We start from the raw sequence: 23,766 nt of genomic DNA, 5'->3' as shown, positions 1-23,766 counted from the left end.
ACACACACACACACCCTGTCACAGATACCCAGTTGTACATCATTCTGTCTTCCATCCACTTCCTCCTCCACCCCACTCAATCATGCATGAGTGTTTGTGTGAAGGTGTGTATATGTGTATGAGTAGGACTCAGAGGCAGATTTTCCAGAATACTTGACCACAGCTTCCTTCAAGGGGAGGACAATGAGGGTTCTTAACCCCGAATAGACAAGAGATGGGGGGGGGGGGGGACAAGGACTCTACCCAAACAACTTCTTAGTGGAAGTTCAGGCCGGAGGGTATTAAGATAAACCAGTTGGACTAGAGGTTGGATCCAGTTCTAGGGCCTAGGATTTATGGGTCACATTTCTTAAGAGATGAGTTATCCCTGCTGACTTAAATTAGAGCAGCATCAGGGACCACCGAACAATCCTCTTTCCAAATGGTCCCTTGAAGTTCCCTAGGGGTGGGATTGTATCATGCAGTCCATGATCCACCTCTGACCTTGGAGCCCCAGTGTCTAATCCCATCTTTATCTCTTACCATCATCACCACCTCATCCCCAAACTAAAACCCTCAAGGTCTAGGATCATAGTTTTTAGATCTGGAAGGGACCTTGGAAGTCTTCTGCTCCAAATCATTTATTTTATAAATAAGGAAACAGGTTCAGAAGGATTAAATGATCTTTCCACAGCTCCACTTTGTTAACTCATCTTGTCCAAAAAACCTATGGTTAATTCCTCTCCAGACATTATCCCAAATCCTTCCCCCAGCCCCTCAGACCTATCATGCTTCCCTTTCTCCAATCTTTGTCTGTTTCTGTATCCTGAATATAAACACTGTCTCCTCCATTGGTCTCAGATGACAGGATCAGTGTCCTCAAGATTAGGTGGTAGTGATGTTGGCACAGTTCTGGGTGTGGCTGCACCTGACTTCTGCACTAACCCCCCCAGTCCCCACCCCCAGCCAGTTCTACAAGCAAAAGTGGCCTAGTCTCTCCTGGGAGGTTTCTGATAGGTTGAGAAAGGTGGATGAAAGCCAACTCCACCCAGCTACCTGCTCTAAGCTGATTTCTCCAGCTGCCTTGGGGCAGACCCAGCCCAACTCCTAACGGATAAAAAAGGGACCAACTTCTGGGGGGGGATTCCAAAGGGTTCATCACTCTAGCTGTACCCAAGCCAAGCCAGAGTCTCATCATCGACCAGCATGTCAATTCATTATAGCTCCCGGGCCTTCAGCTCCCGCTCTGCAGCCTTCCCTCGAAGAGGGGGGCAGGAGCTGCTGAGCTCAGTGGCCCACAGAAGTGGCTCAGCCAGTCAGGTGGGGGGCTTTGGAAGCAGCAGCCTCTATGGCTTGGGCTCTGGGAGACCCCGAGTGGCTGTGGGATTCCACTCTGCTCCTGGAGGAGGTTTTGGAGCTAGAGGGGCTGGCATTCATGAGGTGACCATCAACCAGAGCCTGCTGGCCCCACTCAATTTGGAGATTGATCCCCAGATCCAACAGGTGCGCAAGGAGGAACGTGAGCAGATCAAGACCCTCAATAACAAATTTGCCTCCTTCATTGACAAGGTAAGAAAAGGCTGGGGTGGAGAGTTTGGTACCTCCTTTTCCCTCTCCCCTCTTTCACCCCCTCACAAATTTCCTAGGCTATTGAGATCTTTTCCCCCAAGTTTCAGGGGGTACTCACCCTGATGTGCTGGGGGTGGGGGGGTAAGAATGAGGAGGCAGACAGTGGACTTGAGAATTAGTCTGGCCCCATTTCTCCTTTCTAAGGGCCTAGTGACTGGAGAGCCATGCAATCTGACCAACTCTTATTTCTTCTGTCCTGTTTTTTACTCTCCCTTTCTCCAGGGTACCTTTCCTGTCTCTCTACCCCACCCCCCTCCATCCCATCCAGTATCTAATACGCTGTGGGTATGTTCTCCCTCATCAAACAGGGAATAAATGAACTCCTTTTCCTTGGGGGTGAGAGAATAGAATGGACTTCAGTGAGTAAGATGAATAAATGGTTGCAGCAGAAATAATAAAAATTCTGTCTTAAATAATTTCTGCCTGTGTGATCCTGGGCAAGTCACTTAACCCTGATTGTCTCAAAAAAAAGGAATGTAAGTTCAGTGAAGGCAGAAACGGGATCTCAGAAGTAGGCCTTAAGGATCTTGGTTCTGATATTGCCCATGAGACCACCCATAATACAATAATGGAGTTTCAATCTCTGCCTCTGTAAAATGGGGTTAATATGAGTACCCCTAATGTCCCAGAATTTTTGTGAAGACTGTGCATGGTCTCCTTAAAAGCATGGAGAAATTCTGAGCTAGTATTATTCTGTGCACATTAGTCAGGAGTATATATAGCAGAGAAGCTATCTGCATTTGCTTCCTGTATGACTTTGTTTTAATCATTTACTTCTGTTGGCATCTCAGTTGCTCATCTCTGAAATGAAGGGGTTGGACTAGATGGCACTGAACTCCCTGATAGCTCTGATCTGATGATTGATTCTTCTTGATTCTCCCTTCTCTGCCTCCCCATCCCCAAAGACCTATATCAGAAAGGTAGAACTAGGTCAGGCCAGACTGGGAGTGTTTTGGAGAGAGAGTGGAAGAGCAGAATTTGGGGGATCGCCCTTGGTCAGTTCTCAAGTCCTCATCCTCACCTCCTGGTTTTCCTGGCTTCCTCTTGAGACCAAGATTAAATTCTACCTTCTCCAGAAAAAAACCTTGCCCAATCCCTCTTTATTCTGGTGTCTTCCCTCTATTGATTCTTTCTAGCTTGTTTGTCTATACTTGTTTGCATTCTCTCCCCCATTAGTCTGAGGAATCTTTGAGAGCAGAAACCATTTTTTACTTTCATCTTCAGCATAGATGTTTATTAAATGACTGGCCCCCTTCATGGCCCCAGCCCAGATATTTGGCATATGAAATCCAACTTCATTTCTTGAGTATTCTCTGAAGGAACCCTCTGATTCCAGAAGTGTTCACTCCCAAACCCTCACTTCCTCATTGTGTGCAAGATTCTCCTCTCTTGGAATGTTTTGCCCAAACCTCAGTTATTTCTTCCTTACCATTCTAGCCAGGGTACAGATCAGATTACACCTTCAGCTGGCACTGGCCTATGTGCCTTTATTGTTTGCTATTTGTCTTATCTGACATCTATTTGAGCCTTGTCTCCCCAACTAGACTGTGAGGGTGAAAACCTGACCTCATTCTCCTTCTGAATTTTCCTATGATGTACAGTTCAAAGCTTGGACAAAGCACTAGACTTAGCAGGATTTACATCTTTGCTCTGTTCATCAATAGTGTGGTCCTCAGTTTCTTATCTGTAAAATAGGTATTCTAATGCCATAATCTTTTAAGATTTATAATGCAAGAGCAAAAAGTGCTCTTTAAACCTCCAAGTGCTACAGAAATATTATTATTAATTATTACTATTATTATAATAGGGATAGCTAGATGGCTAGGTGAATGAAGTCCTAGGCCTGGAGTCAGATGAACTGAGTTCAAATTTGACATTAGACACTTACTAACTGTGTGACCCCCCCCTCTGTTTGTTTTAATCTTTTGGAGAGGGAAATGGCAAACCCTAGAAACTTTGCCAAGAAAAACTATGGACAATATTGGCATGCTATGCATTCATGGAATCAGGAAATTAGGACATGACTGAATAATAACAACATTATTATAATGTTGTCCATGGTATAATGGCAAAACATTGTTCTTAGAATCATGAAATCTGAGTTTAGCTTCTAGCTCTAAAACAATTTATATGACTTTGACTAAATCACTTAATTCCTATAGGCCTCCCAGTTTCTTCATCTATAAATAAGGATAATGACACCTGTATTATCTGCCTCTCTTGAGGAAAGTATGATAGAAAGAAATATTACTATCAGCAATAGTAATATCAATAATAATCCTGGTGATGATAAATATTTACAGATTTCAATTGAAAAACCTTGTCTTGGGGATAAGTAAGAGATGGGAAGTAAAGGGCATATGAGTAGTGATTGGTGTGTATGTTCATGGAGAATAGAATACTAAAAGAGAGCAGGGTTAGAGGTGATCCCTTTCCTTGGAGGAAGGACCCTCAAAGCCACACTGGGCAGAAGGAAATTTTACTGTTTGGACCTCCAAGAAGGAGAGAGAGGTACTAGATTTCTGTGGGGTGTTGTGGAGAAAAAGAGAGGTCTTCCCACTACTCAGTAACTTATAGTCATAGAAAATTGCCCAGAACATGGAAAGTGTAAGTGACTGGTCCAGGTTCACATAGCTAGTGTATGTGAGAAGCAGGATTTCCTAAGCCTTCTGGCTTTGAGACCAGCTTTTTATTTGCTATGGCAGGTTGCCCCTGCAGATTAGATTGGAGAGGACTAGATGCCTTTTGCCCTGAATTCTCATCTGTATGCTAAATGGTTGTTGCTGAATTTTGGTGGATTCTTTAGGACCCTCTTTGAGGTTTTCTTGGCAAAGATACTGGGGCAGTTTGCTATTTCCTTCTCCATTAATCCCCATTTTTACAGAGGAGGATATGGAGGCAAAGGTTAAGTGACTTTCCCAGGGTCACACAACTAGTCAGTATCTAAGACCAGATTTGAACTTATGTTTTCTTGCATTCAGATCCAGTACCTTATCACTCTGTTACCTAGGTGTTCCACTCAGTCTCTTATCCGCCTCTTTCTTGGGTTCTCAGGTACGCTTCCTGGAGCAGCAGAACAAGATGCTAGAGACCAAGTGGAGCCTTCTTCAAGAGCAGAAGTCTAATAAAGGCAGTTCCCTTCCAAAAATCTTTGAAGGTCAGATTGTCAACCTGAGGCAGCAACTGGATGGACTTCAGGGAGACCGAGGCCGCCTGGAGGGGGAACTGAAGAACATGCAGGATGCGGTGGAAGACTTTAAGAACAAGTAACACAGTGGCAGGGGTTCTGGGTGGGGGCAGTTGATGGAGAGTGGGAGGTGTGTGTGGGGGAACCTGGACAATCAGTGGAGCTCATGAACTGTTAGGAGGAATGTTAGGAGTTTTTCCTGTCTTCAAATTCAACATTTATCATTTTCCATTCACTGCTCCTAGTTCTTTTTTGCCCACTGGGGACAAGGTTCATTCCTCCTTTCCCATAAATAGCCTTTTTAATGCTTCAAGGTAGCTATTGTTCCTCTTGAGTAAAAAGCCCAGTTGTAAATTTGTCTAACTTCACACATAGCAGGTCTGGCTTTGTCAGTGAATTTGAATCTCTGGAAAAACAGGTTGAAACTGTTTAGTTAATGACTATTGACAAGCCCTGAATCCTCCCTTCTTTCAACCTCATTGTGGGCCTTTTGGAGGTCAATTTCTGTGTCTCTGGCCATCAAAATGAAAAGCAGATGTTCTCTTTTCCTAGACAAGGAGTAACATGATCACACCAGGGATAGTCCCTTCTGTGAGTTGCTCTTGAAAGAGAGAGGGATGGGAGGAGGGAGCACTTTATTCTAGTAGGACTGTTTCCAAACAGAATGTGGAGAAATACAAACCATCACACTTTAGATGTGCAGAATAAAGACTCCTGGAGAGGTGGGAGTGTGATATGGTGAGAGGATCAAGCTCTTCCAACCTCTCTTTCTCTCAGTGTCCCCTTTTTCAGAAAATGAAGAAGTTGCATTAGCTGAGCTTCCAGTTCTAAATCCTATGCTCCTAAAGGTACAGAATTGAAAAGGGAATGAGGAATCAAAGTCCAATAGGAAACACAAAAACCCTATATACAGTATAAAGTATACTCTCTCTCTTCTTATTTGTCTGTGTGTATGTACGTGTATGTATGTGTGTGTGTGTGTGTGTGTGTGTGTATAGTATAAAGGCTGAGAAAGTGGAAGACCCTGAAGAATGGGGGTCAGCCTGGGAGACAGTCATGGTGCCTTCCTTCCCTTCCATCAGAAATCACAGTTTAAGAGCTGGGATGGGGTCAAGTCTGGTGCACTTTTTTTTTTTTTTTTTTTTTTTTTAGTTTTTGCCAGGCAATGGGGTTAAGTGGCTTGCCCAAGGCCACATGGCTAGGTAATTATTAAGTGTCTGAGGCCGGATTTGAACTCAGGTATTCCTGACTCCAGGGCTGATGCTCTATCCACTGCACCACCTAGCTGCCCCTCAAGTCTGGTGCACTTTTGTGGGTGCTACTAGCTTAAGAGGATGCAATCTTCCTCTGGAGGTCCAGCCTGGGTCGGGGAGCAAAGGTCCTAGGAGAGAGGGGTGGACTCTTTTCTGGGGTAGGGTCAAATTGGAGAGGACTAGATACATTAGGCAGAGGCTGGAGAGAGGTGGGAGCTGGCCTAGATAACAGCTGAGAATTGAATGAGGCCTTCAGGCTAGGAATAATGCCCAACCCATCCTTCCTAGATAAAAGTCAACAATCCTAATCCTCAGAGCAGGTGCAGGGGAAACAGGTGCAAGAGAAGAGTGGAGGGGCTGAGGAAGTTCTGAGGGATTCTAAACATGGGATCCAAGTCCTTTTAGCCTGATGATTTTAGCTCCCCATTCTACTCCCAGCCCCCCTTAAAGCCCAGATCTCTACAGCCTTTTAGTCTGAATTAGAGGAAGGGAGCCCTAGGGGAAAGAGCCTGGAGGGCAGGGAGGAGGTCTGTTCTTCCTTTCTGTTTGGAAACAGCTGTTTGGTTCTTTGTCCCCAAGTCTCCCTCTGGCTAAAGAAGCTGCTTTCAACGGTTAGGGTGGGGCTGAGGGAAACCTGGATGTTTTGAGCAACTCACTGTACCTTGGCTTCCTCCTCAGTAAATTGAAGTCCTCTGGGTTCTCAGTCCCTTGATCTTTCTTGGTGGCTGCCATCACTGAACAGATTCTATCATATTCCATTAGCTGCAACCCCATTTGATGCCCTGAGATCAACCATTTATAAAACACAGTCTTAAACTAATATCTCCCTTTTTTGAAACCTTCCAACTCCTAATTCTATCATTAGACATAGTTAATTCATTTTTGTGACCCTGTCTATCCTAGTATCTAGAGACACTAAATTTAAGGCTTTTTTTTTTTTTTTTTTGCAAGGCAGTGGGGTTAAGTGGCTTGCCCAAGGCCACACGGCTAGGTAATTATTAAGTGTCTGAGACCGGATTTGAACCCAGGTACTCCTGACTCCAAGGCCGGTGCTTTATCCACTATGCCACCTAGCCGCCCCCTAGAGACACTAAATTTAGAAAAGCACTTGCCCCAAACAGAGTTCCAGAGAAGCTCATATAGAGGAACCTGGAAGTTTATATTTCTATTAGATTCTGGCAGGCCCTTGGACACAAAGGTGGGTTGAAGGGAGAAGATAGGCTGATGGAGCAGCAGAGTACCTTTGCTTTAGGATTTCTGGTGGGGTAGAATGAGGAGCTTCCTCCTCACATCATCTATTTTTATTTTCAGGTATGAAGATGAAATCAACAAGCGTACAGCTGCTGAGAATGAATTTGTGGTGTTGAAAAAGGTGAATGGTAGTCAGAAGCAGGGGTAGTCAGCAGGTGGACAACATGTATTACGGTGAAAAAAACTTTCATGTAGATTCGGCAGTGAGGTTATAGATGGAAGAATGCTGGATATCCTGGCAACTCTGATTTGTGCCTATTCCCTTTGAAACGATTTCTTTCTAAATGAAATTGGGGATAAAGTAAGTAGTATATATTTCCTTGAAGTCAAGGATTTTGCTTTTGGATCCACAGCACTTGTGAATGTGTTTTTCACAAAGTAGGCATTTATTAGATACTTGCTGGATTAGATTAGTCTTTCTTGAATCCCCTTAATGTTACTGCCTTCTTTCCATGTGATTTTTGTGTGTCTTGTTTGTATATAACTATTTGCATGTAGTCTCACCTGTTAGACTGTAAGCTACTTGCCATTCTTTGTATCTTGCCTCACACAAGTTGTAGTGCTACTTCATTTGGTGGTTGAAAGGTTCTTTTTGAACCTTCAGATGTTCCAAAGTGTGATTTAGTTTTAGTTCTGTCTTGGCCACTAAATTACTCTGTGTCTTTGGACTATTTGATTTCTTTCTATCACCATCAGCTTCCTCTTTTGTAAAATGATTATGCCTAAGGTCTTTTCTACTTTTGATGTTTTGTCTCTGAGACTTCTTGACTAGAGCAGATAATGTCATTCCTTGGTCGGGCAGGTCATGAAAGGCTCAGTGATCATGGTTTACTTTGTACTCCAGGCTGCATTCCTAGTCTTGATCAAGTACACTTCAAATGGGTGGGTGCTTTTCAGAGAGTGGTTGGTTCAACACTCACTCATCTTTACTGATGAAGAAATCACTCAAAGCAGAGTCAGAATTTTCATCACCACAAAGAAGAAAGTATAAATAATATTCATAACAATAATACTAACAACCACCACAATGAAAGGCACTTTGTATTTGTAAGGCACTTGGCATTCTTTTGAAAGTACTTTCATTTCCATTATCTCATTCAGTTCTCTAACAGCCCTGTGAAGACATCAAGATAAGAATTATTTGAAAACATTTTTATAAAGAAAGAAATAGATGCAGAGAGGAAAAGAAACTTTCTTAATTAAGATCATGAAGCTGGTTGGTGGTAGAAATGGGAGTCTAATCCTAACTTGAACTTTAGAAAGTGCTTAAATTCCAGGCTTAAAAGTTCAATATTTCTTAGCCAACCAGCATCAAATATTAAGATCTTTTATCAAATATGTTGGATGGTAGAGTATAGAAAGAGTTTTGGAATTGGATTTGAAAGATCTGGGTTACTCTGCTATTTTTGATAAGTTACTAAAATTCTCTGAGCCTCCTTTATAAAAAGAAGGAGGTTGATTATAGGACCTCAGAGTTCTTTTCCAGCTCTTGATACTCAAATCCACATCCTAATACCTCTATGATTAAGAAAGTAACATATGGTTATACTGGGGACTGGTGACCTTCATAACTTCTCTTTGAGCAAAGGGACACATGTAAGCCATGATCTTAAATAACAGAGCAGTCAGTAGAAGCCATTTGGGTATGATTGCTCCTAGTTTTGTGAATTCATGATGTCTTCCTTTCTCTGATGCTCCAGGATGTGGACACTGCCTACATGAACAAGGTAGAACTTGAGACCAAGGTAGATGCCTTGACTGAAGAGGTCAACTTCCTGAGAGAACTTTATGAAGTGGTAAGTATTTCTAGGAGTTTGAGAGTCTTAGAAACTGGTGTTCTGGAGTGTTTTGGATGAATGGGTTTTGATTGTGTGTGTGTGTGTGTGTGTGTGTGTGTGTGTGTGTGTATTTATATGCACAAACTGGTAATTCTTTATACTGTTCTAAGCTGACATATATTAGAATAAAATATATACACATATACACTCGTATTAATATAGAATGGCATAATGGATTACCAGTTTGGAGTTAGAAAAAGTCAGATTTAAATCCTGGTTCTTTGTGGATGGGTAACTTCCACGAGTTATTTTACATTAACTATTCATCTCAATTCCCTCTTCTGAATAGTGAAAGGATCAGATAATCTCTTAATTCTTAATCCTATGTAACACCATTTCCAATAGCTCTTCCCAAGAAACCATGGATACTATTTATATTTTTAAGTATGAATTAATTCTTAGGGATTTATAGCTTTAACTGTAATGTGATCTAATAGTCATGGCTAAGAGATACTCTGTAAAACACTTAAATAAAGGACTAAGAGAACTTCTTTCCTGAGAGTCTGAGTGAGATATCTGTGATCTTTGAGAAAGACTGAAAAAGCAGTTTGTGAGAACTAAATTTAACTCATCCTATGGAGAAAATAACCTTAAGAAAATTCTTGAGAATTTGATGTCTGTCCTGGAGATTTCTATATACTAGAGCATCTAAAAGTTGCAGTTGATGGTCAGAGGTGACTGTGAGTCTTTTCACAGTTGCTAAATGTTTGAAATCTTTATATGAATTTATTATATGTTATTCTTCCATGGTATAGCTAGTACATATGTTAATTTAAACCCATGAGATTAGGAGTTATTGAGAGAACCAGAGAGAAGAGAAAGCATATGTGAAAAGCGATTCTCTAGTTTATTATTATATAAATGAGCGAGGGCTCAGAAATTGAGAGCAATTGTATATTTCTATTAGCTTATGATTAAATAGCAAAATATACTCCTTAAATATCTCAGGCACTTCCCTTAAATACCTTAAAAATCTCCCTACATATTGGAGAGCTACATCTTAGGGAGAATTATTAAGAAAATGTGCCATTAGCAGATAGAGAAGGATAAGGATTTGTGTGGTTGTCAAGAAAGACTCATATTGCCTCAATAGAACTCATGTGGACTACAAACAGGGTGATAATTTCTAAAGCTGTTATAACTATGATGCTTTATTATTTTATATCATATTAGTGTTGAGAACATAGGAAGGAATAAAGGAAACTGGGTAGTATCAATTAGGGAAGATATCTAAAGTCATGTGAATCTGTATAGGGAAAGAAAGGAGAAATATGGAATCACATCTGTAGGTAGGGAAAGAATAGAACTGGTCAGAGAGGAGGTTGGGGAGACTCTTCCAAGTTCTGTATATATATGTGTGTGTGTGGAAGCCCAAAGTCAGGTTAGGATGAAATGGTGGGTCTAGTAAACATGGTATGAGTTTGTATGACTGAATGTTTGACATTTGTACATTGAACAATCACTTCATGAAAATTCCACGGTGAATGGGGTTCTAGAATATCCTGGATAGATAGATTTATTGGTTCACAGTCCTCTCTCCTATCACTTTTGTTGATTCTTCCCTACTTAATTTCAGTAAACCACACATCCTCTCTCATCAGATGTCACACTCTTACTCCACCATATTTTACTCATTCTTTTCTCCCAAAGAGCCATCATATCATCATATCAAACTGTCCTTTAGTTATCTTGGTAGAAGTGTGGAGGACTGACTCACAATGTTCAGGAGCCTCATGAGGTCAATTATAGTTCTGGGTATACTTCCATGAGTTACTTTACATATTAGTTTGGTCTCATTTTCTAAACCCCTGTTATGTCTGAATTTCAACAAATCTGTATGAATTGCACAGATCAGTATTGCTTTTAGCATTGGTATTGCTCTAATGCATGCATGCATACATGCACACATGTGTCTATGTGTATGCATATAATCATAATCTAAGTACAGGCTAATAAGTGATTCTTCTTTACAGCCTAAATACAAACAGGACCCTAATTCATGAATGTGTTGACATGTGTTTCTGTATCTAAGTGATTTATCTATGTCTCTCTCCCATTACTTTTAGCCTCCAAGTCTCCCTGTATCTTTAGTTATCACTGTTTAACATGTATCTTTAAGTTTATCTTTTGCAATATCTGTCTTGGCCTTGTGTTCAGGAAGAGGTGAATTCAAATTCAAATCTTATCAAATATATTGCTTAATTTTTCTGGGCTTTAATTTTCTCTTCTATAAAAATGAAGATCACAATACCTGCATGGCCTGCTATGGAGGTTTACTCTGAGCCTCAAAGGAAAAATACTTTGGAAATTTTTAAATGTTCTATAAATGTTCACTATTCCTGTTATTGTTCTCTTTCAATATTTCTCTGAATTTCCCCTCTCCTTTTTTTTCACTTTTTTTAGTATTTCTGCAGTATCTCTAGTTTATCTTTTTTTTTAGTATTTCTTTTAGTATCTCTTAGTATCTTTATCTCTTTTTGTCTTGCTTATTGCCTTTCTCTTTGCTTCATTCCCCTTGATTCTTCCTCTTAATCTTGAGGGATGTATGGTGGGCTTATGGTATCTGTGGGGAGGAAGAGCCTTGCCTTCTGGTCCCTGACCATAATTGTCCAAGTTTCTACAGGAGCTGATTGAGCTGCAGACCCAGATCTCAGACACTTCTGTGGTTCTCTCCATGGACAATAGTCGTAATCTGGACCTGGACAGCATCATTGCTGAGGTCAAAGCTCATTATGAGGACATTGCCAACCATAGCCGGGCTGAAGCTGAATCCTGGTACCAGACTAAGGTGAATGGGACTTTGAGATGGGTTCAAATCCCCCACTGGTAAGGACCTGCAGGGATCATCTTCATAATTCCCCTGACCTGCCTTGCTGCCATAGCTTTCCTCAATCCCAAATGGGGATCCTCAGTCCAGAGTGTCACAGTAGGATGTTCATTTCCTTTTTTTGGTATTCAGCAAAGATCCTTATTAGAAACATAATGGGCATAGCCTTCAAGGAGCCAGAACCGACTTCATGCTATGATTAGATATTGAAGGAAGATCTTGATGGAAGAAGATATAGGAACAGATACCTATAAAAATTATAGTTATACACACATGTATCATATAGTATATATGTATGTTCACATACACATATGCATGTTACACTCAATATATGCACTCAAGTGCAATAGAGACAATGTGACTTGGTGGATAGAGTGCCCATTTTGGAGTCAAGAAGATCTGAATTCAAGTCCTTTTGACCCTATGTGACCTTAGGCAAGTCACTAGTGTCTAAATTCTCAATATTTGTAAAGTACATAGCACAGTGTCTTGCCCAAGGTATATATAAGTGTTAACAATTATTATTAGTATTATTACAAAGTCAAACATCATGTGATATTAGAGAAGACAGAACATTCCCTAAAAGGGGCTTAAGGAAGACTTCATGAAAGAGTGAGATTGGCATTTGAACTTTAAAAGCATGAGTCGAACTTGAGCAGGGAATGGGAAGAGAGGCCTTTCTGGACAAAGGCTTCAATGGTCAATAGGAAATTGTTGGGGACTTGGTTGTACATGTGGTAGAGAGGTGTGCACCTGGTGGTTGAGTAGATAAAAGTAAGGGCTGCCTCCTTGGACCTGTGTATGAATCATTTATTCTCATCACTTCATGTCATTTTGTCATTTCTTCCTTCTAGTTTGAGACCCTCCAGGCTCAGGCTGGGAAACATGGTGATGACCTTCGAAGCACAAGGAATGAGATCTCAGAGATGAACAGAGCCATCCAACGATTGCAGGCTGAGATCGATAATGTCAAGAACCAGGTAGTGTGAGTCCTCTCCCCCACCATAACCAACAAGCCCTAAATGCAAAATAGTTAAATTCCTAAAAGAAAGAATTGTGGGACTAGTGGATTTCTAGCATTTATGAAAGCTATGCCCTCAACCTCTGCTAAAATCCTACCAACTTCCAATGTTTCTTCCTTATTGACTTCTGTGTATACTTCTACTTCTTACCCTGAATAAGCTTATGGAGCATTTCTCTAAATAATTAATATAACCCTGTCACCCATTCACAAATTTATTTCACCATACCCTCCTCAACTTTGTCTGGGAATTTAAAGAAGGAAATATTGACCTTATAAAGAATGACTTCAGGCAGGAAGGGGTGTGTGTGTGTGTGTGTGTGTGTGTCTGTGTGTGTGTGTGTGTCTGTGTGTGGTGTGTGTGTTGTGGGTATGATAGAGACAGAGACAGATAGAGAAACAGAGAGATAGAAAGAGTAAGACAGTATTCATAACCCTAACTCAGACTTATTTCTATCTGAAATTGCTATAGAATTCTTTGTAAGAAGCAAAAGAGATTGATTGCTTCCTCCCTGGAGTGCAGCTTCCTTTCTGAAGATGAGACCCTAAAGGATAAAGACTGAAGTATAGTAGTAGAAACAGAATTGGCAGCTGTTATAGAACCATACATAGTAATTTTGAAGCTGAGAGCTAGCAACATGAAACATTGTAATTCATGATGTGAAAATAATACAATAAGTCATTTGGTCAATTCATCTTAGATATAATTAATTACTAAGTGGCTCAGAGACAGGTATTATTACCAATTCTTGCCATGTAGTAGTTTACTATTTTATCTAATTATTCTTGTTAACTTAAATGTGTTAAATGCAGTTGTTTCCATGCTGTGGAAGAGTGCCTATGAAGTCAACATACGAATGCAATGCATTTTTAAATTGTACAATCTTTCAAACTCATTATTTACATTTTTATGCTCTTTAAATTTTAGGGCCCTGGGGACAAAGCTCTGGTCTCTCTACCCTAGTTTTACTGCTAGTTAGCACTGCTTATTCACACTGGTCCTGAAGAATTGTCAGACGGGTATTTCATTGATCTCATAGGAACACTCCAAGTAGGAACTTGAAGAAGGGGAGGACAGATGGGGCCACATTCACCATCAGGACTGATGGGACAAACAGGTTCTTTCCCTCAGTCTCTCTCTCTACCTCTAGGCTGATCCTCAAGTTCTTTCCCTATTCCTGGACAGAGATCTCAGATTTAAAAAGGGCCCTTAATTGCGCTAGGAGCATTTGTGCCAACCCATGTTTGAACCTTGGGCTATCTTAGGAGAAATTTCTGGACTATCTTTGGTTCTGAGTTGTTTAAGGGATTATTCTGTGATATCCTTCCAGAGAACCTAGAATTTTCTCTCAGGGGCCACATTGGGTCCCAGACTAGGAAGAGAATATTTTTTTCTTACCTTGACTCATATGATATGGTTGTTATTAATGAAGGAAAGGGCCTACAGCCTTCTAGGAATTGTAGTTCCCAAATGATGTCTACTAATTAATAGGAATCCATGGGGGAGACCTGAGGGAGTCCAAAGTATCTGGGGACATCTTTACCCTTTATTATGGAGGCAGGAAGAGCTGAGTTCAAATTTGGTCTTAAATACTTGGTAGCTGTGAAACTCTGGATAAGTCACTTAGTGTCTCTTTGTCTGTGTCTATTGGTCAGTCTGTATCTATCAAAGATCATGGGATCCTTTTTATGAACACTACTCCAAGTGTCCAAGTCAATGCCCTAAAACTTCCCTTCATTCCTCCTTTATTCTCCCTCTTTCTCACCTCCCACCCTCTCTCCTTCACAGCGTGCAAAACTGGAGGCCTCCATTGCAGAGGCTGAAGAACGTGGAGAACTGGCTCTCAAGGATGCCCGAACCAAACAGGAGGAACTGGAGGCTGCCTTGCATAGAAGCAAGCAGGAAATGGCCCGGCAGCTGCGGGAGTACCAGGATCTATTCAATGTCAAGCTGGCCCTGGACATCGAGATCGCCACTTATAGGAAGCTGCTGGAGGGCGAGGAGAGCAGGTGAGCATTGCGATATTTGGGGGTGGGAAATGAGGTAAGATTTCCCACACTGACCCATGGGAATCAGTCATCCTTCCCCAAACACCTAGTGACCACTGCCATAATACATGACAAACCTCACAGAAAGTTCCATGGATGTTTCTAATGAAGGAGACCTCATTGTTGCATGAAGCAAATTACTCCATTTTCAGAAGCTCTACTTATCAAGAATACTTGGGCTGATCTTTAACAGATGGCTAGAAAATAGCCACACAGAGAGGAGGATGGAAGGCTCCTTAATAAAAGATTATTGAATGAATGAGTGAGCCAATGAAGGTAGAAAGAATGGAATGAACAAAAAAGAAAAAGTAAGACAATTCTGTTAGGCTTGAAGCCCATACATGCTGTCAGGAATATCAAATGAATTTTTTTCCTTTTTTTAAAGCAAATACCAAATGCAAGTAGATTGCCTGCATAATGTTGAGTTTTAAGATTTAAGATTGCATTTTTCATAGATGATCTCATTTAGATCTCACAAAAACATCATTTTACAGATAAGCAAACTTGAAGAGGAAAATCGAGCAGTCACTTATAAAGTAAATATCATAGCCAGGATTTAATTTATACTTTCTAATTCTAATTTCAATATGCTTATCAGTATACTATACAGTCTCCCTGTACAACTTTTCCCTCCAGTAGCTAAGAGTTTGGCTGGGCAGAAAAGGCTTAAGACTAAATACATAATTAGATAGCAGTGTGGAATATAATCAAAGGCTAAATTATGGGGTATAGATCATCAGATCTAAAGCCAAGGGAGTGGCATCATCTGAATTGGATTGGTAAGGGAAATTCAACCTCTCTATTTTATTTCTTTTCTTTTAAAAGCTTTATTGAGGATTTTTGTTGTTTACTTCACAATTAATTACTGATCTATCCTCTTCCAACCCCCAACAATCAGATCCTTCTTTGAAATAAAGAAAAACAGTTCAGTAAAATTAGACCCATCTGGTAGCCTTTACAGTTTACACCTTTATGAGAAAACTGAGGCACAAGTGACTTGTTTTAGATTATACAGGTGGCTGGGTGGATAGGTGGCTCAGTGAATAGAGCTGGAGTCAGGAGTACCTGAGTTCAAATTTGACCTCAGACACTTAATAATTACCTAGCTGTGTGGCCTTGGGCAAGCCACTTAACCCCCTTGCTTTTGAAAAAAAACCTAAAAAATACCCCAACACAAAAGACATTATACAGGTGGCAAACACTCCAGCCAAGATTTGAAACCAGTTTAAATGACTCCAAATTTAGTATCCCTCTCACTCTAGTCTCCTAAAGTCCTTTTAAGTCTAATCTTTTGTTCTTATGAATTATTATTAGATAAAATCAGTATTGGAGTAGCTACTACTACCTTCTATTTTAGGGTCATAGGGCATTAGGGGTACAGAGTGTAGAAATGGGGTGGAGTTATGAGTGTGGGAGGATAAATAAATGGCCCAATGAAAAACTGGTAGGGATGGAGCCTTGAGAAATGTGAGACAAGACCTTTGGCAACTGTGGTAAAATTGGGGGGGCGGTGAGGAGAGGTGAAAATTAGAAAATCAGAAAATTAGAAAGAGGGAGTTTCTTGACTGATTGTTCTAGTCAATAGCCCAATAGGGATGGGCACAGAGTCCCAAATGGATGACTTAGAGTATGAAAATGTTCCCAAGAAGAGGAGGAAATTAAAGTTCTAACTGCCCTGGGGAAAGGGAACAATTAGATTAGCAACTGAACTGATGGCACCGAGAGGAATCCTCCTTTCCCTTCCTCCTCAAGTCAGAGAATTTAGAGGCCACTTCCTCTATAGCATTATTGGACGAGCCAATAGGGATGTCTTGTCTAATAATGCTATTCCCCCCCCCCCCCCATCCCAGGATCTGCTCTTTAGTCTTGCTTTTTCTTCTTTTTCTAAAGTACTCCAATCTCCAAATTCTCTGCTCTCTGAGAGTCTGAAACTCAGATTTACATTTAATAGATGAGGGAGCTGAGGCTCTGGGTTGTGAAGTGAATTAATGACTTTGTTCTAACTCAACACAATGTTCTATTCTTAGAAAAGGAAGGACCCCCCCCCCCCCCCCCACAATAAGAAGCACTCATTAAGCACCAAAAATGTGTCTTTGATATCCTTCTTCTTAAGTGGCTTTGATTCCCTAATCCTTTCTCAGTGACTTCTATTCTAGGTTGCAAAGAATCAGGAGGGTGGGGCAAGCCAAGCTCTCTCCTAGCAACTGTTTGCTCTCCTGGAGACAGAGTTAAACAGCATGGCCCCAGGGGCAACTGCTCCTTTCTAATGGGGCATGATTCACAATACAAACAGGCAGCTACCATAAATGAAATTTTTATCTCTTTAATATCTGCAAAAATTATGCAAATTTTCTTCAGGCTGACCCATCACTTCTCCTTCCCTTTCTCCTCATGGGTAACAAACCATTATTGAGGCCAGTTCATTCCCTACTACCCCCATCAGTTACAAAGAGAGCTCTGTCCTGATAGGGGTGAGAGAGCTATAAAGAGGAGGGCTCCAATTGTCCTCTGCGCCACCGAGAGCTTAGTTTAGAATCTGATGGAGGAGAGAGGAAACAAGCAACAAGATCCAGGAAAGAGAATTAATTAACAATAACAATAATATTGAATGCTCATGTTTCTTTCTTTGGGATTTGCAAAATACTTTCTTCATAATAATACAATTATATAGAGTAAGCATTCTTATTCCTATTTTGCAGATGGTTCAAGAATATTAGGGCAGCCAGAGGGTGCACTGCATAGAGAGCTGGTCCTGGAGTCAGGACTCATCATCCTGAATTCAAATCTGAACTCTGACACTAGCTGTGTGATCATAGGCAAGGCATTAACTCTGTCTCAGTTTTCCCATCTGTAAAATGAGTTGGAGAAGGAAACAACTCCAGTATTTCCGCGAAGAAAACCCTAAATGAGGTCACAAAGAGTCAGACACAAACAACTCAACAATAAAGATATTAAGTGGCTTGCTATATGTCACATAACAAGTAAGCAGCAGGGACCAGGATTAGAAAAGTCTGTGTGATGCAGAGAAACTTGGGCATGGGAATGATGAGATCAGTTAGAGACACACTTTGTAAATCTTTTGTTTGCATTGTAAAGGGAATCTTTCTTCTTCTTCCTTTATCCATCTAATTTAGGTCACACCTGAGGGTCTGACCTTCAGTCTGATTTGGATTGCTTTGTTTTCTGGTGGGGCAGCTAGGTGGCATCCAAGACCACCCAAAAGAGACCCCTCCCCAAAAGGCAAAATCTCCAATGTGGGACTTGGGTCACTCCCAGGTCACCACCCCCTCCTGTGAACTCTGGGAAAGAATTTAAGGAGTTTGAGGAAGAGGCTCACCCTCTTTTACCTTCCAGCCTCCTGCTGAACCCTGGCCACTGGCCTGGCCAATTCAATAAGCAATCCACATGATCTTCTCTTTAAATTATTTTTAACTTTTCTATTACTTTCTTAATATGTTGTAACTTCCTTTAATAAATGTCTATTTTCTTTCCCAAACCTGCATTCCTGAGTCTGAGTCACGATTCACCTGGGGCAGAACTAAACCCAAGAAACAAATCATTGGCAACACATGCCTCCTGACTGCAATCCAACTCTTCACATGAGTAGTTGGAGATAGGGGATGGTATGAGATAGAAAGAATGGAGCCTGAGGGAAACTGAGTTAGGAAGGGAGAACATAGCTAGTTTGTGAATATTAGTAGAAAGAAGTCTGGTTAAAATGTTTGAAGTCTAGGAACTAGCCCTATTAGAAGTCTCAGAGATGGGAAAAGAAGAGATAGTTAAAGACTAAGGGGTGGTAAGCAAGATTGCTATGCAAGAGTATTCATTTCATTTTTTGTTTTTTCATTCAACAGACAATTATGTTTCAGGAACTATGCTAGGTGGAGGTGATACAAAAGATGGAAAATACAGTCCTTGCCTTCAAAGAGCTTATTGGGAGGGAGAACGTGGGATGTAATATGCATAGAACAAAATATATAATATAGGGTGCTTGAAATATTAAAAAATTGTTAAGGGAAAAATGATTTTGGTTTGGATATGGAATGCAGAATAATGGAAAGAAGGTTTTAGTACCTGAAATGGGTCTTGAGGGAAGAGAAAGAAAAGGAAGTTCATTCTTAAGTGTGAAGTAGGAAGCCAAAACTTGGAAGACAAGGGAGAGATGGAGCTGCACCTACAGCAAACAATAAATTTAACAGAAGGAAGATTTAGGATGAAGAGTACAAATTTGTTAACAAAAAATGATTAGAAATACTAGTCTTTAAGCCCTGGAGGAATATAGATAATAATCATTTTTTTTTTAAATTCTAGGTTGACTGGAGATGGAATTGGAGCTGTCAATATCTGTAAGTCATTGGTTTTTGGAGTTGAATAAATCAGAACACTAGGACCTCAGGTCTCCTGAGTCTCCCAGTTGATTGTGGAACCAGTATAAAGATAATTTCATTTAACCTAGGATTCTGACAAATCTGCAATTGCTTTAACCCTTTACTATTTTTTCTTGGCCCCTGCAGCTGGCACAAAATACAAGTTAGGTAAATATTCCAGTTGTCAGTCCATAGGACAGATCTCCTTGAGACAAGAAGTGAAGAGATAACCTGACTACACATCAGACATTGCATCCATTATCTACTTTCCAATAATGACCATTATCTGCCTACTTGGGCAATTGTTTTACCTTTCAGATCCTGTGCATCCCAAGAAAAATTTGTTAGCTTCCTTCTCATTCTAGATCTGTGGCTATGACTTTTCCTTTCAGGGCCAAATAGTCTTGATACTTCTTCCAGGATCTACTGATGGTTCCACACCTTTGTGTAAGGGCAATTATTAGCTTCTCTATAGCCTAGACATCAGTTGCTGTCTCCAAGCCCTTATAGACAGCTACTATTCTATATATGGAACAGTTACAAAGAGGGTTTCTAATGTCAGCCTTACTTTTCCACTAAACCTGTTTGAATAGAGGTCCACTCAGGCTGGGACTCTTGTGTTCCTTGATACTACAGCAGGTACCAGAATGAGGTTTCCTTTTCATCTGTATCATCTCAGCTATTATCCACCTCCAACAATCTATATGGAACTGAGCTAATCTTTTTTCTTGGAGCTTCCTTGACTCTATATCATTCTGTTCCTGTTGGTAAACAAGGAACCATGCCAAACCCCCAATGGCCAATAGATGGTATCTTTGCAATGGTCAATAAGTGGTATCTCTAGAGATGGCATAGTGGGTAGCATGCTGATCTAAAGTTAAGAATACTCATCCCAAGTTCAAATCTGACTCCAGATACTTCCTAGCTATGTGACCCTGGGCAAATCATTTATCTCTTTGCCTCGGTTTCTTCTCTGTAAAATGAACTGGAGAAGGAATAGCAAACCACTCCAGTATCTTTTCCAAGAGAACTCCAAATGGGATTATGAAGAGTTGGATGTGACTGAAATAACTAATAAAAATTGCTTTCTGGGATTATTTTATAGATTGGCAAACTACCCAGCCTCCCAACTACTTGATGTAGAACAGCTTTCTATCCTTCTCTCCTCTTGTGAATCCCTTGCACATCAAGTCTTCTTAACAGAATATCTACCAATTTGCTGGAGCTCCAAACTGATTATCCTACATACAACTGCAGTATTCTATATGAATTCAAAGTGAGTGCTTCCTTCTGGGAATCTCTCAGCTGAGGAATGTAGTTGATAGATTTCCCATATCTTTCACTTTACTTCCCAAGATACTAAAGCACAAATCAATACATAATTATGGTTCTCCCCCAAATACCAGCATTTATGATGTTAAACTCATGTTATCTTGGTAGCATGGTGTAAACATATTCAAAATGGTAAATGCCAATTCTATTGAACCTTCATTTCAGGTTTTGTAATCCCCAGCTCATTCAGTAGTATAATAATATATTTATCCTTTTTAAGGATGGTGAGGTATGATTTTAGATTTTTTTAATTCCTCTTTTAGTTTCTAATTTGGTCAATTTAGATCTCAGGAGGGAAACCACACACACACACATACACAAATTGGTAGGACATTTCAGGTTTATAACTAAAACCCATTGAAATGGTCAGATACTTCTGGTATGTTGTTTATATTATTGCTATCTTATCTTCTGAGGATTTTCTGGTATTTATAATCTTCAAAGATACAGCATGATTTAGTGGCCCTTTCATCTGAACTGATATTGAACATGTCTCACAATTCTTAGTAGACATTTACTTCTATCTTGCACCAGTTAGAATCTGTTTCTTACTATCTCTATGATTTCCTCTCTAAAAATTTTAAACTTACTTTGTTAAATATTTTCCAATTAATTTAAATTTTTTAACATTCATTTATAATTTTTTTGAGTTTCAAATTCTCTTCTTTCCTACCATCTATCTCCCACACTTTGAGATGGCAAGCAATCAGATATTATACATGTGAAGTAGGTGAAAGATTTCTATATTAACTACATTGCAGAAGAAACACACACACACACACACACACACACACACACACAAAATACCAAGAGAAATAAAGAAATTAAAAATGTGTGTTTCCATATGTACTCAGTTCAACAGTTCTTTCTCTCTGGAGATGGATAACATTTTTTACCATGGGCCCTTGGATCATTGTCTTGATCAGAATGGCTAAATCTTTCACAGTTGTACTATGAAAGTGGAAGCACTGTTGTTACTGTGTACGGTGTTCTTCTGGTTCTACTCAATTCACTTTGCATCAATTCATATAAGATTTCCCAAGTTTTTCTGAAACCATTCTGTTGGTTATTTCTTACAGCACAATTGTATTCCATTACGATCATATACTACAACTTGTCCATACATTTTTTTTTGCAAGGCAAATGGGGTTAAGTGATTTGCCCAAGGTCGCACAGGTAATTATTAAGTGTCTGAGATCACACATTAGGTAATTATTAAGTGTCTGAGGCCCTATTTGAACTCAGGTCATCCTGAATCCAGGGAATCTATCCACTGTACCACTTAGTGGCCCCTGTTCATCTGTTTTTCAATTGACGGGCATCCCCTCAATTTCCAGTTCTTTGACACCATAAAAAAAGCTGCATAAAAATATTTACAATATTTTTGCACATATGCACCCTTTCCTTTTTTTGATGTCTTTGGGATATAGATCTAGTAGTGGTATCCCTAGGTCAAAAAGTAAGCATAGTTTTATAGCCCTTTGGGCATAGTTCCAAATTGTTCTCTGGGATGGTTGGATCTATTCACAATTCCACCAATAGTACATCAGTGTTCCTATTTTTAACATCCCCTCCAGCATTTATCATTTTCCTTTTCTGTCATGTTAGCCTATCAGAGAGGTAGATAGGTTCTATCTGATAGGGTAGTTTAATTCAGAACTGTTGTCTAATTAGTAGTTTCTCAAATCAATAGTGATTTTGAACATTTTCATGTGATTTTTGATAATTTTCATTTCTTCTGAAAGCTGTACATATTCTTTGACCATTTATCAGTTAAGGGATCTATGGTTCTCTCTAAATGTTGAACATTTTCATTCAAGGTTTTTAGAAGGTCAAACAATGAAATTCTTTGGGTAGTTCCAAATCTTGTTTAACATCTCATGTGAGATCACTTATTCCAGTATAGCACTCCATTGCATAATCACAACTTCTTGTTACGCTCTGAGCTCTTTATCAGCTCTGACATTCTAGGATGCATTGCCAGATTGGGTTGGTTCCAAGGTTCACTAGAAATAAGCAAGTCTGAGTCAGGAAGGAAACAGACAAGTCTTCCTTCTTTCCTGGAGAAGTACAAAAATGAAGAGACTCCCACCTCCCTCCAGAAACAGGGCAATCAATGCCTTCTTGCCCCAGGACGATTCCCAAATAGCTTCCCACTCCCCCAGTTCTCATCCTTTAGTTCTTACACTAACCAAATATTTGGCCATATCCAATAGAATGGTTGTTTGGAAGATGTGATATGAAGATCAGGTGTGAAAGCAATCCACAGAAAATTCAAAATATGTATTTTGACTTGGTTCATGGTGCTAGTGCTAAGGAGTTGCCTGGTGGTACTAGAAATATCTAAATAAACCATAGTTCAAGTCATGGGGTGGGGACATATTGATCTCTCTTCTCTCTTCTCTTCAGCTGTGGTGAATTCAGTTGGAGGAAGTTTAGGCAGCGGGCTGAGATTCAATGGAACAATGGGCACTAATGCCCTTGGTTTCTCTAGTGGAGTTGGATCTGGGACCTTGAATACTTATTCTATCAAGACCACATCTTCCAATCGGAGGAGTGCCCGGAACTGAGCTTAACATCCACTGAAGCTGGAATAATAAGTAATGGCAAGAAAGAAGAGAGAGATATTTCCCTTATCCCGTAGTTCACCTTTTGATCTGCCTCCTTTCTCTGGAGCTATGGTGAAGAAAGAGATGTGGAGAAGCTGGATTTGTAGTTGAATTTTTTCCCCTTGCTTTATGCCTATCCCCACCCCATTTTCCTTCAGTTGAGAAAGTGGAGATTAGTGTGTCTTGGGGTCTGAAAAAAACTCAATAAAGTTTTTCTGCTCAGGAGTGCTTGTTGTCCAAATTCTTGTATTCTGATTTTAGAATGGTACTAGGACAAGGATGTCAAGAATTTAGGGGTGGGAGGATTGCAAAGTAATGTTGGCATCAATGTCCATCTTTTCAGAAGAAACCAAGTAGTCTGGAGAATATGGAGGAAAATTCAACCTTTGAAGGCTTGTGGCTCATTCACTACCCCCACCCCCAT

General features: G+C 40.2%; 1 protein-coding gene across 2 annotated transcripts; it reads left to right on the top strand.

The window, feature by feature from the left end:
• Nucleotides 1-1,053: 1,053 nt before the first annotated feature.
• KRT7 (keratin 7) lies at nt 1,054-23,585 on the top strand. Of its 2 annotated transcripts, none has more exons than XM_074225872.1 (9): nt 1,054-1,548; nt 4,663-4,874; nt 7,360-7,420; nt 9,000-9,095; nt 11,761-11,925; nt 12,819-12,944; nt 14,775-14,995; nt 19,346-19,380; nt 23,143-23,585. In XM_074225872.1, the coding sequence occupies exons 1-9, from the start codon at nt 1,186-1,188 to the stop codon at nt 23,301-23,303; spliced, it is 1,440 nt and encodes a 479-aa protein (XP_074081973.1). In that variant the 5' UTR covers nt 1,054-1,185; the 3' UTR covers nt 23,304-23,585. The 2 variants fall into 2 exon arrangements, with proteins under 2 accessions (XP_074081973.1, XP_074081972.1); XM_074225871.1 differs by having other exon boundaries at nt 11,752-11,925.
• Nucleotides 23,586-23,766: the final 181 nt, after the last annotated feature.

Source organism: Macrotis lagotis, chromosome 2, assembly GCF_037893015.1.
Source record: "Macrotis lagotis isolate mMagLag1 chromosome 2, bilby.v1.9.chrom.fasta, whole genome shotgun sequence".
NCBI classification, from domain to species: domain Eukaryota; kingdom Metazoa; phylum Chordata; class Mammalia; order Peramelemorphia; family Peramelidae; genus Macrotis; species Macrotis lagotis.
This window is presented reverse-complemented; position numbering and strand designations above follow the sequence as displayed.

What these genes read in the sequence shown, in the direction of transcription:
- KRT7 (XM_074225871.1), top strand. Translation starts at nt 1,186, where the DNA reads ATGTCAATTCATTATAGCTCCCGGGCCTTCAGCTCCCGCTCTGCAGCC. An exon ending in TTGCCTCCTTCATTGACAAG is followed by an intron (nt 1,549 to 4,662) that starts GTAAGAAAAGGC and finishes TTGGGTTCTCAG; the next exon opens with GTACGCTTCCTGGAGCAGCA. An exon ending in CTGGAGGGCGAGGAGAGCAG is followed by an intron (nt 14,996 to 19,345) that starts GTGAGCATTGCG and finishes TTTAAATTCTAG; the next exon opens with GTTGACTGGAGATGGAATTG.